The sequence below is a fragment of the Felis catus genome, chromosome C1 (genome assembly GCF_018350175.1).
Source record: "Felis catus isolate Fca126 chromosome C1, F.catus_Fca126_mat1.0, whole genome shotgun sequence".
NCBI classification, from domain to species: Eukaryota; Metazoa; Chordata; class Mammalia; order Carnivora; family Felidae; genus Felis; species Felis catus.
The window spans coordinates 80,884,923-80,901,552 of NC_058375.1; the positions used below are offsets into that span (position 1 = coordinate 80,884,923).

Below are 16,630 nucleotides of genomic sequence, written 5' to 3' on the forward strand. Positions count from 1 at the left end.
GCCTTCTGGTAGACCTTCACACTAATGCTGATGGCACTTGATACTCAGGAAATGAAAGGAGGTGGAATGTTTCTGCACATAGTTTTCCTAACTTTTTTTCATATAGCTTTTGATGTAGAATGAAAATAACAGTAATGACAATAAAAAACAAAAAGTATAACTGTAGTTAGTTGAGAGCTTTGTACATATTTGATTAGATGTTTAATGGTTTTTACAAGAATAAAAAGACAAAAGTGGGTAGTGTGCTAGTTATTTTTTACTAAGGGGGGGTGTTATTGTCTCCGTTAATTACTAACATTTCACAAGCACTTAGATGAGCATTTACCCATGTGTAAATGCAAACAGAAACCAGAATGAATAGGTGAGGTGCTGGTATGGCTTTTTTGAAAGAGTTTTTGTTTGGTTTGGTAAATGTCTCATCTTCTGCAGTCATGTGTTCATTTAAAAATGGCTTATAGTGGGGCGCCTGGGTGGCGAGTCGGTTGAGCGTCCGACTTCAGCCAGGTCACGATCTCGCGGTCCGTGAGTTAGAGCCCCGTGTGGGGCTCTGGGCTGATGGCTCAGAGCCTGGAGCCTGTTTCCGATTCTGTGTCTCCCTCTCTCTCTGCCCCTCCCCCGTTCATGCTCTGTCTCTCTCTGTCCCAAAAATAAATAAACGTTGAAAAATAAATAAATAAATAAATAAATAAATAAATAAATAAATAAAAATGGCTTATAGTTTGCAAGTAGACACTTTTAAAACACTTTCACATGTTAGGCTTACTGACATGGTAGATAAATCAGTAAGTACTTCTGTAGTTGGTAAGAGTATGAAAATACAGTGCAGATGATAATTATTATGAAACCTTTGAACACATACTATTTGTTGTAAGGAATTTGGGGTAGACAAACTATATATGCTACTGCTATGACCTAAATGTTTGTTTTCCCCTCCCCACCCTGCAAATTCATATGTTGAAATCCTACCCCCAGGAGGTGGTAGTATGAGCCAGCAGGGTCTTTGGGAAGTGATTAGGTCATGAGGGTGGAGCCCTCATGAATGGGATCAGTGCTCTTGTAAGAGACCCCACTTGAGCCACCTTGCCCCTTCTGCCAGGTGAAGCCTGTGACCTGGAGGAGGGCCCTCACCAAACCATACTGGTACCCTGATCTCAAACTTCCAGCCTCCAGAACTGTAGGCAGTAATAAATTTCTGATGTTTATAAGCCACCCAGTCTGTGGTATTTTGTTACAGCTGTACAAATGGACTGAAGCACTTATTCAGTATTAGGTCACTTTAAAATATTGATGGGTACTTTTTGCTCTTGGACATTTGAAGTGATTTTCCTTTTGAAGGAAATATGTTCTCAGGTTTTCCCAATGTTCTGACTACACTGTAAAATGAGGGACCTGTTGCTGATGAGATACTAGCAGAATGAAAAGCACATATAAGAATATGAGTATCTGTTATTGTCATTTTATTTAATAGACGTTTATTGAGCACATGCTATATGGCAGGCCTGCACTAGGCATAGGAATGCAGTGGTGAGGGAGAAAATGTTCATGTTTCCCACCTTTATGGGGCTCACATTTCTCTGGGGGAAGGAGACATTCATTGAAATTGCAGCTACATCTGACAGAGACAAATACCATATGATCTCACTCATGTGGAATCTAAAAAAAACCAGATTAATATACAAGCAAACAAATAGAATCAGATCTATAAATACAGAGACCAAACTGATGGTTGCTAGAGGGGAGGGTGGTGGGGAGTAGGCAAAATGGGGAAAGGGGAGAGGGAGACACAAGTTTCCAGTTAAGGAATAAGTCACAGGGATGGAGGGCACTGTGTAGGGAATATAGTCAGTGGTACTGCAGTAATGTCGTATGGTGACAGATGGTAGCTATGCCTGTGGTGAGCCTGCTGTAACATACAGAATTGTTGAATTGCTATGTTGTGCACATAAACTAATATAACATTGTGTGTCAACTATACTCAAGTTAAAAACAAATTTTTAAAAATAAATTGCAGCTGTAAAGGCGAGGGACTTGGCACTCTGAGAGCAGATGAGGGGAGGGGGACTAGATCTGGTGCTGGAGCTGGAGAAGGCTTCTCTGAGGAAGTGAGGGTTGACCTCAGAGCTGAAGAAGTTTGAGAGTTAACTCGGGAGTAGCCAATAGAAAGATCAAGTTGCAGAGAATAAAGGGTAATGGGGAGCAGAAGACTCCCAAGGCAGCCAGAAAGGGTGGATTCAAAGTGCACGGGTTAGAGAGCTTGCCCTGAGGTGGAAGGACAGATGGGTGAAGGTGCAGGTAGTTTCTGTGCAGGTAGTGTTTTCATATGTTGGCTTCTATTTGTGTGTGTGTGTGTGTGTGTGTGTGTGTGTGTGTGTGTGTGTGTGTGAAGTCAGATGGGGGTTATCTGTTAAGAATGGGGGTGGATGGTTAGAGGTTTGAAAAGTAGAGATGATTTGGAAAATCATTTGTGGAGTGGGAAAGGATTGGTTGGCCTAGGCAGTGCGTGGGAGCCCTGTGCAGCCTTGAGGGTTGTTTGATCCCACTGTCATTCCTCACTCACCAGCCTAAATCTCTGCGGGTATGTGACATTTCCCAACAGCGCTCTGATTGTTTAGGGCTCATCACTGAGTAAATAGTTGAGCAGCTCTGGGGTTGGAGTTTTGCCAGCTCTTGGCAGTGGAAAGGGAATGTGGGGTGTTAGTAAGAGTATTACTGAAATGATGGTCTCTAGGATCTAAGCTGATGAAAGAGGGAAATAAAACAGAGGAAAGGACTAATGCATTAGCAACAAGCAAAGAGGTCAAGTAGTCTTGAGAATGTTGTAATACTGAGCATACCTGAAGGAAATGTCAACAGGGGAATACTTGAAATGCTGTTTCTGAGGCAGATAAACAATGAGTAAGGGACAATAAAGGTCCCTGATTGGTTGAGGTGGCATGGAAGAGGTGCCATTTCTGATAAAGAAGGACTGAGTTGTTAAGGAAATCTCGGCCTCCTACATAGTAAGAAGTCACTCAGGATGATATCAGGGCTGGAGGAGATCAGTGAACTGAGACCAAAGTCCCCGAATGGAAGGAAATGTTCAGGAGGTTGGAATATAACACTGAGGAGGGGGAGAGGAGGCATTACTGAATAGTAGGACCAAAACACTCTGGGTGTTTCCAGGGAGCAGGGGAATGGAGGAGTAGGGCCTGAAGGAGACCACAAGGAGCAAAGAGTATATAGGCTGGCCTCCTGACTCTGAAGTGTGGGAGACTAAGGCATCCGCTCCCTGAGAGGGGCTGCTGGGGAGGAGGAGTGTCTTCAGAGCACGTGGAGGAGAGGCAGGGGATATGGGTGGGGAGCAGCAGCCCCAGGGGGTTTAGTGGACAGGTTGGAGAGGTGGAGGGAGAGAGGGACTGGGTCAGGTGGCTGCCGGCAAGGAACTTTGGAGCATGACAGAGGTAGTCCCGTGGTAGAGGATAGATTTCTGCAGTAGGGTCTGCCTGCATGGGTGTGTGTTGACTGATGTAAACAGGGATGAGTTAGGGGCCTAGGGCTAGTGGCCAGACACTGGTCTTGTTACCCTTGGCTGGAGTGGTAACAGACCCAGAAACTGCATGCCATCTTGCTGCCGGGGATGGATGACGGTGGAAGCAGAAACTTCGTGTCTACTATATGCTGAGTACTGTTCTAAGTATCTAGCACACATGTGGTTTGTGCCTTAGGACAGCTGTACCAGGTTAGGACTGCTGTTACCTCCACTGTGCAGGAAACTGAGGGCCAGATAAGGCAAATTTAGAAATCTGTCCCGGGTCACACAGCAAGCAGTGGAATAAGGTTCAATCCCAAGACCACGACTGAGCCTGTGTTTGTCCCATCATGTTACGTGTACTTAATGTTTTCCTACAGATGTAGTTGTGATTTTTAAAAATCTAAATGATGGACTGTTAGAAGGTTATGTAGTATTTAATGCAAAATTGTCTTTTTAAAAAAAATTTTTTTTCAACGTTTATTTATTTTTGGGACAGAGAGAGACAGAGCATGAACGGGGGAGGGGCAGAGAGAGAGGGAGACACAGAATCGGAAACAGGCTCCAGGCTCTGAGCCATCAGCCCAGAGCCCGATGCGGGGCTCGAACTCACGGACCGCAAGATCGTGACCTGGCTGAAGTTGGACGCTTAACCGACTGCGCCACCCAGGCGCCCCCAAAATTGCCTTTTTAGATTCCAAAGTTCAGTTCAGTCCTAGAATCCCAGAATCTTTGAGAGCTCTCTGAAGGCTAGACTTGGGCTCAACATCTCTCTCCCCACCCCCACCCCCACCCCATGTCCTTTTATCTCTTCTGTGATGGATGCCCAGGCACCTCTAAATTGTTAGAAGGTTCTTCCTTGAATTAAGCTGAACTCTCCTCTCCCTGTAATTTTTGCCCATTTGTGCCTTTTTGAGTAATGCAGAATAAGTTCCATCTTTTACTTTTTTACACGACAATGAAGATGTTTGAAGGATGCTCTTGAGTCCTTTCTAAGTAATCTTGTTCCCAATGGTTTGTGATTAATTCAGAGTAAAGTGGGACTGGTAAGTGTCTTGATCCAAAGGTACATTTTTATGCTAACTACCTGAGCCTGAAGTTTGTTTTTTGTTATTAGTATCTTCATTACATTATCATCTCTCATAGGTTTGTGTATCTTCAACTGCTGAGGCTTCCACTGTGTGTGTGTGTGTGTGTGTGTGTGTGTGTGTGTCAGAGAGAGAGAGAGAGAGAGAGAGAGAGAGAGAGATGTAGCCAATATGTTAAGTCCTATACTTAGGCATTGCCTTTGGACAATTTATTCCTGTTATACTTTTTCTTTTTGATTGGGACTCACTATTTCCACTTATGAAGAGAATTTAGGAACCTGATTCTGTTAACCCATTACATTAGCTATCCTTCCCAGCTCTGCATTATGTGCAGGTTGAGTATCATATAAATATTTGTAAAAATGTTACTAATACAAACCAAAAAGAACCTTATGGGATATTAGAATATATTTCTCAAGTTTATTTTAGCTCATTGATCCACAGGCTGCTTCTAGTTTTTCAGCTAGCTCTGGATTTACCTAATTTTGTTTTCCAGCCACATTTCTTCATATTATTCATAAAGCTTTCAAGAGGAACTTTCAGAACTCTCCTGGAATCAAGTTATCCTTCATTTGGTATTCTTCATTCTGCCAGGATTTGACAGTCAGTTAATTGTGGGAATAAGGGATAGGAAGGGGACCAGAGTGACTGAGCTATTCTAGATTGGAAGATGGGAAAGTGTGGTGGATAGCACCATTCTCTGAGCTGTGGTACTCTGGGAGAAGTACTGGTTTGGGATTAAGTTCAGCTTGAGTCATGTAGAGCCCATGGGGCCTCCAAGATGCCCCTAAGGAGCCATCCAGAGGGAAGGTGATCATCCAGGACTAGTATGCTGGGGGATGGTGAGGTTTGGTTGCACACAACAGAAGCTACGTTAAAGATTTGGGTCATATACCCAGGCAGAGCCTATAGAGTGCAAAGAAGAGGTTCTGGGTTGGGGCAGGGGAGGTAGACATTTCAACACTTGAGGGAGTTCATGCTCGACAGCCTCCACTTTTTGGTGAAATGCGAAGGAACCATATCTATTATAAGAGAGAGAGAACTGAAGATTTAAGTCCAGTGAGTGTTTGGAATCAATGTGGGAAATAGGAAAGGGAACTTAGGAAGGACGGGAAAAGGAATGCTAAACACAAGGAAGCATTCTTCCCAGCTTCCCCCTTCCTTGCTGCCCTTAAAGACAACCACACAAGACCTTTTCCTCTTTAACATTTTTACTGCTGATCACTACAGCAGTGGTTCATGCTGTGTCAGAATGGGAAGGAGTGCAGTTCTGCATGTGTCTGGAAGTGGCATACTTCCTAGGGAAGCCCTTGTATTACAAGAGAATAACGAACATGGGAAGTGAGAGTAATCATTGTGTTTCCAGGTTGGTAGTTCTAGATTCAGCTGGTGGAACTGAGTCTTGCACTTCAGCCTTAAAGAGTCTTGTTGGGACTTTAACAGAAGAGAAGATGTCCTGTTGGTTTGCACTAAATACCTTCCGTTATTTCCTCACTGTTTACGTGTCCTCTCTGTTGGGTATTTATTTCACAGAAAGTGGGGAATACTCCCTTAGCACCCTGAGCTTGGCACTTTATGTGCTAGTGATCAGTGTCTTTGCTTCCCTACTGGCCTATAAGCGTGTCCCTTTTTGTATTCGAGACCTGGCACAGGAGTTGGCTGGTGGGCATGTGACAGATGTCCAATGAACTGTTGGCTGAAGTGAGGTCTGAGTCAGTTTGGCTGCGCTTTTTCCGGTGACCCTGCCTCTGGGAGTCCTGCTGGAGGGGGCTCGTATAAGCTGACGGCAAAGAGATGTACTTCAAACTTTCTCATGTTTTTCTTCTAAGAAACCAGCTTGAATGGAAGCTTATGGAAACCGTCTTGGGAGAAAATGTTCAAACATCATTGCATTCTGGAGGCCTCTGGAAGAGTTTCTCTGGTGTGAATCAAGATGGGCTAATTACATTGTAAAGTTCATGTCTAGACACTCCCCTTGTAAATTGCCACAGAAATATTTCCCACTTCCTGTTCTGGCTGCTCCTTCCTAGCCTAGAATCCCCACTTTCTACCAACTCCTAGCCACATGTAGAGGTGTAGGAACCAGGTCTAATACTTTTCTCCTTTTACTGTGTAGTCTTCTACTCAATAATCTCCAAACTCTCAAAAGTTCTTAATCTATTTCAGTTATTAGTGTTGTTTGGCTTTGTCCATTTTCCTCCTTCTCTTGCCTGATTTGGTGAATGAACAGAGGTACTTGCTTTCTACCAGAAGCCTTGGTTTTCTGGGGGAAATTTATAAAAAAAATCACAAGATTTGTCCTTGATTTGGCATGACTAATGAAGCAAGCAGCTGCTTAATAAGAAGCAAAGCTGAGAGTAGAACAATTTAATTAGCTTCTGTCTGTTGAGCCTTTAATAGAAGCCACAACTGGACTATATGGAGCTCTTTAGTTTTAAATGAAATGTTTTTGTGAAGGGAGACTCTCAACATGTCCCTCAAAGACCCCAGTTAAGTGAAAGGAAATCTGTTAAAAATATAAAGTAGCCAGTATAACAAAGACTTAATAAAAACTAGCTGTTTTAGGAATGGGAGAATTTCTTAATGGTGAGTTGTTAGAGTGCTTTTGTTTTTTAATGTATTGATTACATCAACAGTTCATAAAATGGATAATGTGTAATAGTATGTTTTGTAATACAAATTTTAGCAAACATTACTGAAATAAATGCTCATTATATACGTTGAATTTTAACAAAAGTGAATGAGTAGCTCACATCCAGCACCCTCCAGGACTCGTAGGAAATGTGTAGAAAGAACCCTTCAGGGCAAACCATCCTCACATTTAAGATTAGACTGTCCACTCTTTTCTGGTTAGTGGCTTCATTTTCTTCATTTATCTGTCCACCTGGCCCCCATTTGCTTTAATCTTAGAAAACCATTTTGCCTTTTACATCTCACTTAGTGAATTATAATGATGTTTAATTTATGCACAAAACTTACTTTTATGTATTATTTGGTTAATAGGCTAAAAGATCACAAATTAAAAAATGTAATACCCCAAAACACATGTTGAATTAAAAAAAAAAGTAAATGAGCAATAAAGTTAATGGAACCTCCTGCAGAAGAATGGTATTATCAATATTTTCACTGAGCACACACACCAGAAAGAAAGAATGGGGAAAGAACTCATTACAGACACATGAGTTCTGTCAGAAGGGGCCCTGTGGGAGCCTGATTCTTATTACAAGGTCCTGGCTGGAAGGGAATGAAGTGGGGTTATTGCTAGTGCAGTCAATGACTTGGTTTTTCTCTAGTGAATTGGCTCCACGAGGTGACTTTATTTCTTCACATTAGGCAGCTGGGAATATGTATTGATTCATTTCCTTTTCATTTGAGGGTCAGCTCTATCAAAGATGGAGCCATTTCTAGAAATGCTATATTTGCTAGATATGAGTAAATGCTTTAGTGTCTTTCTTTTGGTCTGAATGTTCCTAAGATTTTTAGGAGACAAATAAAGTTCAGTTCAATGAGAAAGGAAACATACTTTGAATGTGTATATATGCATATTCTTTCTGCTAACTCTACCCTTAAAACCTAAAATGCTTTTATAAAAATCTTTTATTATAAAGATAAAAAGTCATGGAGGATTTTTGGTCCAAGGATGTGTGTGATTGCAGAATTATTTTTAAAAGTAAAATACTAATTTAAGTAGAAAAGAACCAGATGGTATTATTCTTCTTAAGATTTTAATTTTGGTTTAAATGTTTTTTGTCTCAGTGTACAATTAGTTTTTATAACATAATTATTTTTTGTTTTGCTGTTGCAGATAATGTTAGTTTTATTATGATTTTTGGCTTGTTTCCTAGAAATTATCTAATGAACTCATTTTATAGATGAGGAAATAGAGGCATAGAGAAATCAGGTGATTTGTCCTAAGTTTAATTAAAAATTAATATTACTAAAAGAATACCTTCAGTTATAGTACTTGAAATTTCCTCTTAATGTTAAACACTAAGACTTAGATAATTTTGAATATCATGCTATTAAATTTGCCACCTGAGATTTGTAAGAGTGAAATATTTAAGATAACCGATTTTTCCCCTTTTTTATTTTAATACAGATATAAGATACATGACAAATAGCTGGTAAAGACTTAAAAGTCTTTTAGTTTCTTTGTATTCTTAGATTTGTGCTAAATTAAAATAAATTACTAAAAATATAACCACATACTCTTTTAAAATTAAAAATTAATGTAGATTTATTATGAGCAATTTAAAGCAATTTATAGCCATCATTTCTCTTAACAGGTTGAAGAAATATGGATACCAACACCAAACTGATCTTCAGCATTATTTTTACCAGCTTTTTCACCTTTCAGCTTCTTTTCCACTTTATAAGTTACTGGTTTTCAGCAAAAGTTTCTCCAGGTTTTAATAGTCTCAGCTTTGAAAAGAAGATTGAATGGAACTCAAGGTAAAGCATATGAAAATGTAATTGATTTTAAAAAGTGAGTTTTATGAAATAAAATCATTTAAAATATTTCCAAAAAGTCTTTCATTTAAGATCTAACAAAATTTAAGGTCAGATTTTTTTTTAAGTTTATTTTTTATTTTGAGAGAGAGAGCACGCAGTTGAGTGGGAGAGGGGCAGAGAGGGAGGGTGAGAGAATCCCAAGCAGGCTTTGTGCTGCCGTAGAGCCCGACTTGGGCCTCGAACTCAGGAACTGTGAGTTGTAACCTTAGCCAATATCAGGAGTGGGACATTTAACTGACTGAGCCATTCAGGCACCCCTACGGTCCGATTTTTTTTAATTTGACCTTGGGAATAAATAAAAGGAAAGTAAGTAGATAGATCTTGTATGAGAAAATTCTAAAAATTCTTATATTGAAAGATGTTGGCAAAAATTGAACTTTCTGGCGAAGTGTGGGAAGGTTAAGTAGGCTTCAGCTGATTGCAGAAGAGTCCTGTTTTGCATTCTTCTCTGAAACATTTATGAGAACAAACACATGTCTTTGGAAATGATAACATAAATAAACGTTAGTTAGGGCTGTGAGTAGCCTATATATAGTGTTGGCTGGCTTAGCCAGACTGGGGGAAGTTATGCTACTCACCAAAGAACATGGTGTATGGTTAGCACATCTGTATCTCTCTTTTAATGAACTTTTCATTATAATTCAGAGACCAGAATCGACTCTTTTGCTAAAATAAAAATTGCTTTTTAGATTTTTTTAAACAAAGAATAAAGGGAAAATGAGTAGTACATGTAAGTGATAGAAATCTGCAGGAGTTTTAATTCGTTGGTTTACAGTTTTTGTGTGAGTGCAACTCATTAATCTTTCACAATATGTCAAACACAAAATGACTCTGATGAGTGCTTCATGTGCTTTGGAGCATTTCGCCCCCAAACCACCGGGCATTTGCAAACTGCAGTGCATTGGAGCAACTATGGGTATATTCTTTTGTTGTTACTTACTTGAAGTTGATGCTAACTGTAAAATGAATTCAGCAGGTCTCTAAAATCGCTATAATGATTTCTCACTGAATTTTCCTTTTAGAATAACTTCTGCCAAAGTCGAAGTGTTTATTTGAGGATGGTCACATTTGACCAGAAATTCCCTGTCTTTGAGCCAAATTGTTTTGTAGGCATCCACTTTTATAACTCAGACTGGGAATAAGACTCGAGTTTCCTTCTGTACCTTACAGTGATTTGTCCAGTTCATACATGCTGTAGCTCTTTTTACCCCAAAAGTGAGAATTATTTCTCTCTGTATTTTTGAAAAATGAGAAGTAGGATTTTTGTTTTGTCTTAAGAATAGTGCGAAGCTGCTGTTAAAATGTGGGATACAAAAGATACTAACCATTATTTTAAAAAACCCTTTCTAACCTGGAGATAGGTGGAGAATAGGGAAAGAGAAGGAAGGGGCCAGGGACTGGGTTAGGAGACCAGATTTGCTGAGAGTCAATTTTGAACTGTTTTTCATTTCCTTTTCACCATGGTTAGGGTAGGTAAGGGCATTTGAATCTTGGAGAGCAGCAGGCCAAAGAAATAGGGATGGTACAGAGAGAGAGGCAAAGATGAAAATGAAACGAAATTGAAAACTACTTTGCATTATTCAGTCTTACCGCTGCCATTCTATGATGCACGGAATCACCATTTGGGAAACCAAGTTCCTATTTGAAAAGGAGTCTAGGATTATAGAAGATTCATTACCCTACTCAAATGATGTTCTCTTCTCTCTCTTTCTCTATCATATTTACTCCTGTTCCCACTCCAGCTTGGTTTACATGAGACTTAAGCTGTGAGGTAGAGTGCAAAGAAAGAAAAAAAATTGGCTGCTTTTTGTGTAAAGTACATGTATATGTCTTGAAATTCAGCTTCTAGTCTTAAAACACCAAGATCAATATAGCTCACATAATTCTTACTAATAATCAGGGAAGTTTCTGAACAACTAGTCGTCTAAGCCGTACAGTAGCAAAAGGAGGGAAAAAAACCCAGAAAATTCACACCCGAGGGATAACAGTTTAATTAATTATAAGTGATAAATTGCTATAATTCATCGTTGCTTTTTCTGGAAAAAAGCATACCTGTAGGTATTATTTATATCTTATAATTAAAAACCATTTTCGTATATCCACTTGTTTTCCTATGGTATAGAAAGCCCAATTGTGTTGAATACTCCTAATTTTGAAATCTACTTCTCTAATTTTTAACTCTTATCTGTTTGAGCTAAATAATTTCTTTGGCAATATTCTTAATACTTGTGAATGATTAAGTCAGTAACTTTAAATTGCTGTTCTACGGTGGTCATTATTTCACTGCCTTTTCATTAGCATAAACATTTCTTTTTAACCTTCTTTGAAAAAAAAGTATGTTCTTTTGGGTAGAATCTTGGTGTTTCATTTTAGACAGTGAGGAATCTACATCTTGCTTTACCAGGAATCTGATTTTAAAGAATACACGGAAATGTTTATTAACAGAAGTTTCTGAATGAATAGATTTTTAATGCAGCATGCAGTATGTAAGCACAGGGTTTTTTCTTTTTCTGCTCATTGTAGTGGGAGGTTGTTTGACCCAAGTTAAGTTTTAACTTTTCTCTCATGAATTATATGCCATTTCAATCAGCTAAGCCATTTTAATCCTTCCCATTTACCATGTAACATTTCAACACAAAAGGGAATTTGAGGACTAAGTATCAGGAACAAAAAGTTGTCATTTTTCCAAGGGGAAACATTCTGATCTAAGTTTACTAAACACTAGAGCAAGTTAGTAAGAAGTTGTGGTTTCTCCTTTCGTAGAATTTTTGAATGGCAGTAGAATGCTGGTTGTATGATTATTTAAATGGAGTGTTTTATTTGACATAAAGGAACTTAAATCCTTAGACTGCTATGTTCAGTATATAGGTGTGTTTGGCGTGAAAATTCCAGACTTGTAAACCAGATAAACGGGGTTAATTATTCACACTTCAAAATGATCCTTTGGTATTACAAAGGATTCTTTGTTAGTGCCTTTAAATTAGTGAGGATTTTTGAGCATTTAAATATGATTTGATTTAACATGATATATCTATTTAGGACCACATCATTTATTAGATCGAGGATATTGATTTTTCAAGTTACAGTAAAATTTTCTAATGTCAAGCTTTATGTTAGTTAATGTATATTTTTATGTTTATATGTTTTATGTTTATGTTATATATTTTTATGTATTTTATGTTTATGTTATATATTTTAAGTTTATATATATATTTTTTAATGTTTATTTTTGAGAGAGAGACAGAGACAGAGCTTGAGTGGAGGAGAGGCAGAGAGAGGGAGACAGAATCCGAAGCAGGTTCCAGGCTCTGAGCTGTCAGCACAGAGTCCGATGCGGGGCTCAGACTCCCGAAATGAGAGATCATGACCTGAGCGGAAGTCGGATGCTTAACCGACGGAGCCATCCAGGGACCCCTATTAGTTGATATATTTCACTGTTAAAGAATTGGGGTCATATTTTAGACAGAAGCTTATTGTGCCCCATTAATTTCTAAAGAGAAAGTTTTGTCATTCCTTTGTCCTTTATTCTAACGAAGAGAAAAGAATCTTCATTACTTGTCAACATTTTCATTATGTGAATAAATATATTGCATCCTGTGTACAGTTCTTTAGCAAATCCGAGAGCTTGGGTATTGGTTGAACCATTAAATTATTAGCAAGATTTCTTTGTAGAAACATGTTTTTCATCTAAACCTTTCTCCTTCTATACAAGAAAATTCAGCCTGGATTTCGTGAACATTTTGCTTCGCTTGAGCATGTCTTTTAAAAATAGATTTTCTGTATAAATTCATGGTCCTCAATTTTTCTGTTTAGAAGTGGTTTCATAATAATGACAAAAAGAGACTAATAATAGCTGCTCTAGCTTCCTCATGAATTGGTTACAGGAATCAAGTGCAGCAATGCATGTGAATGTGCATTTGACACTGAAATCTCCAAGGTAGTAAGTTTTCATTTCATGATCCATTCGAACCCTGATTCAAGGATATGGAATTGGTTAAGGCCAGTACCTAACTGATTGGAACGGGAAACTAATGGCACAGCAGTGCTGTTAGTGATGGAGCTTGGAGTCAGGTGCCAGGTAGTGGGCTCACCAGTTGCCGTCTGTCTGCACAAAACTCTGTCAGCTGCATCATCAGATATGCTTCCACTTTGGAACTTTTAACGAATAAGTGATTCCACAGTCTTCTAGCAGGAAGCTGTAGACCTGGGCAACCTTCTCATTATTAATTCCAAAGTAAAGTTGTAGCCCTTGGATTTCCAAGTGACAATTTTGTTATGCTTTTAGAGCTACTCCATTCCTATACGTAAATGCTTCCAGATTTCACATCTTCAAATGTTAAATGTCTTTGCCAGAATTAAAGTTTATTGCAAAGAATCTAAAATCTTTGTATGTATTTTGTTTCTTTTCAGGGTAGGATCTACATGCCATTCTTTGGTGGCTGGGATTTTTGCCCTCTACATTTTCTTTTTTGATGAGGCTGCAAAAGCTGATCCACTTTGGTAAGCTGTTTCTTTCCAATATAGTCCATTTGATTCATGTTTTGATATTAATTATTAATAAGAACATTTCTTACTTTAAAACGGAAAATGTATTGATGGTGCATGGTTTATTAAAATGCTTGTGCTCAGACTTATTTTAGCGAGGTGCAATAAAATGATTTATTTTAGATTTGAATACAAATAATGAAGGCCACTTTGCACTAGCATTGCAATTGTTACCCAAGACAGAGAATGTGATGATAACGATGTAAACATTTATACTGACTTAGTGAGTAAAACCAAGTTGTTGTTACCACTGTTCTGAGCAAAAAATGAGTTCCTATTGAGATAGGATAGTCAACTTGGATAATATCTACTGAAGACTCAGTTTTGTGTTTAACCCATCATTTGATATCAAAGGTATAACAATGAGAATCATTCATATCCATGTGAGAGGACTTTAGTACCACACGAGAAGATTTGAAGCACTAATAATAACTGTGTTCAGCCATAATAGGATAATTTGTAAGGTGATTCTTTTTGAAAAAATTAAATGTTGTTGCAATGGCAGAGATACTGAAAACTGTTCCCTAGAATTATAGGAGAGGGCTTAATTCAGCTTGGTTTGAGAGGTGAGGTATGTTTTGAGAAAGCCCTGCATAGGGATGCAGTAGATGTGGGGCTCTGGGGGATGTGGGACGATATAACTTTTGACTATTTGTTTGACTGCAACGATGTCATTTTAATAAATATGGAATTATGCCCATCAGGATAGTACCAGTATTGGTAAATTTTCATCGGGAAGGTATTTTTCAGTGAATCAACTTAGTGAATTTAATTCCATGATGAGGTTTTTTATGTAATCTACCTAAACAGTTTCTAAGGGTTTTTTTCATAATTTTATTAGAGTAATATGGTTGTCAACAGAACCAGTTCTTTTGGGAGATGAATTTTATGACAAAGGTTTGATTCACTGATCAATTTTTGTCCCTATCAAATGTTTACCTTGTATAATTTTTGATATTTTCACATTTTCTTTGATGCTATAATTTATTCCAGGTTCAATTTTCCTGGGCCATATTTGCAGATCAACATTTGTTAAGAAGACAGGGCATCTAACCTTTACATTTGCATTTCAGTTTAATTTTGTCTTCATTTCACCAAGAGTTCACATTATAAATTGATGAAAAGACTGATAATTCGTATTTGTTTCTTGGAGTAAAGATGATTATTAAGGCAAATTGTAGGACCTTGATATGTATAGGTGTTGAAACAGCAGGATTAAGCTGTCTTGTTCCAACCATTTCCCAATAGTATATGGTCTCAAGATCAGGGGCAGGCTAGAAGATTTCTTGAAGTATTTGAGTCTCTGATTTAGAATAAGGAATCAAAAAACATCAGCATCTGGAATTCTGTTGGAATCCTTTCACAAACAAATCATATGAGAACACATTTATAACAAGTTATCTTTTGGTAAAATTGTTTATGTAAAACTTTTAGCTCATATAAGAAATTATGATCATTCGTGCAGTTAGAAGTATATCACAGCTAACACAGTGCCTTGTGCAAATGACAATTCACCATTCAAGAATCTATAGAAAGCATTTTAATTATACTCTTCAGTAGAATAAATGTAGCTGTCATCTATAACGCATGTGCTAAAAAAAGAATTTTTTTTTAAAATATTTATAGGGGTGACTCATCGTTTGTGAAAGTGAATATCTCTATTTCTTCAGGCTACCTCATTTCTGGTATGTGATAAGTTGATCACTGTCTGTTTCTTTTTAAACTACTCATGGGATGTTGCAAAGAATACATAGTCTATGCTTTTGGTTTATTTATTTGAGAAGTAGCTTGTAGGACTCATACACAGGAAAAAAAATATCTGCTGTGATGGTAGAGCATGAAACTTTTTTCCTGTTGGCTCTCTGGTTCTCTTTGAAGATAGAGCTGCAGAGTGGGGCCTCAGTTAGGCCTGGATATATATATATATGTGTGTGTGTGTATATATGTGTATATATATATATATGTGTGTGTGTGTGTGTGTGTGTGTATACATATATACATATATATGTATATATATATATATATATATATATTTTTTTTTTTTTTTTTACTAGCAATGGTCCATTTTTGGCTTAAAGAATCTCTTAGGTGGAATTCCTGGAAAACTCACAAAGCTAAGCATCAAAGTCTCTCACTTGTAACGGCCCTTGAAACGTGTTCCTATGCTCATGGTTTGTAGTGTTTGGGTAAAGATTGCAAAGGGAAACTTTTAGTCATAATCAGTTAAGATCAAGAACTCTTCCTACACCATGTTTCCTTCTGTCATATTTCCCCTTGTGTGGGATGGAGTTGGAATAGCCTTTTACATTATGAGACAAAGGGGGAAATTAAGTGACGGTATGCCATTTAAACTCTTTGCAAAGATGTTGTAGACCATCTCAATAAGACAAAAGAAAGAACAGTTCCCTGATTTGGACATTTTATAGAGAGCCCTGTTTTATAATTTTCAAATTTAATAAATAGCTGACAGAGAATCTAAATAAAAATAAGGAGATATGAAACAGAGGTGATACGATGAGTGATGGGACTCAGTAGAAAATTTTCTGCCATCAAGAAGTGAATTGTAAGGAAAAAATTAGATTATTATACCCAAACACATTCATTATGAGGAAGAGATAAATTTTGAATTAAAATAATGAGTAAGCTGTTGAGTTATTTGATGGCCCAATTAAAAGAAGAGTGAATCATGTGAACACATTAGAAAAAGATTTGCTTGTTTGGCACAGAATGTGCTGTCATTGACAAAGATGACCCAAAATTTATAATACGTTTGCCTCATGCACTGGTTGATGAGCGTTGTCAGTTCAGAGAGTAATCAGTACCCAAAAAGTTTTATATGAAGGAAACTTGATAAAGTTTTCTCCAAATAAGATAATAATCTGAAGCACTTATGAATTATGAACTGAAACAAACTTTTTTAAACCAAGCTAAATGAAAAGCGAACTCTCTATGGAAAATATTACAAGGTCATTATCAT

At 37.8% G+C, this 16,630-nt stretch overlaps 1 protein-coding gene across 3 annotated transcripts in view; it reads left to right on the plus strand.

The window, feature by feature from the left end:
• The window catches only part of TLCD4 (TLC domain containing 4), a 71,461-nt gene that overhangs the window by 12,004 nt on the left and 42,827 nt on the right, over positions 1 to 16,630 (plus strand). For all 3 annotated transcript variants that reach the window (XM_023258929.2, XM_011284847.4, XM_019837482.3), the window contains exons 2-4: positions 8,883 to 9,048; positions 13,519 to 13,608; positions 15,280 to 15,338. In XM_023258929.2, the coding sequence (XP_023114697.1) occupies positions 8,894 to 9,048; positions 13,519 to 13,608; positions 15,280 to 15,338 (304 nt within the window). In that variant the 5' untranslated portion in view covers positions 8,883 to 8,893. The remainder of the gene's footprint in view (positions 1 to 8,882; positions 9,049 to 13,518; positions 13,609 to 15,279; positions 15,339 to 16,630) is intronic.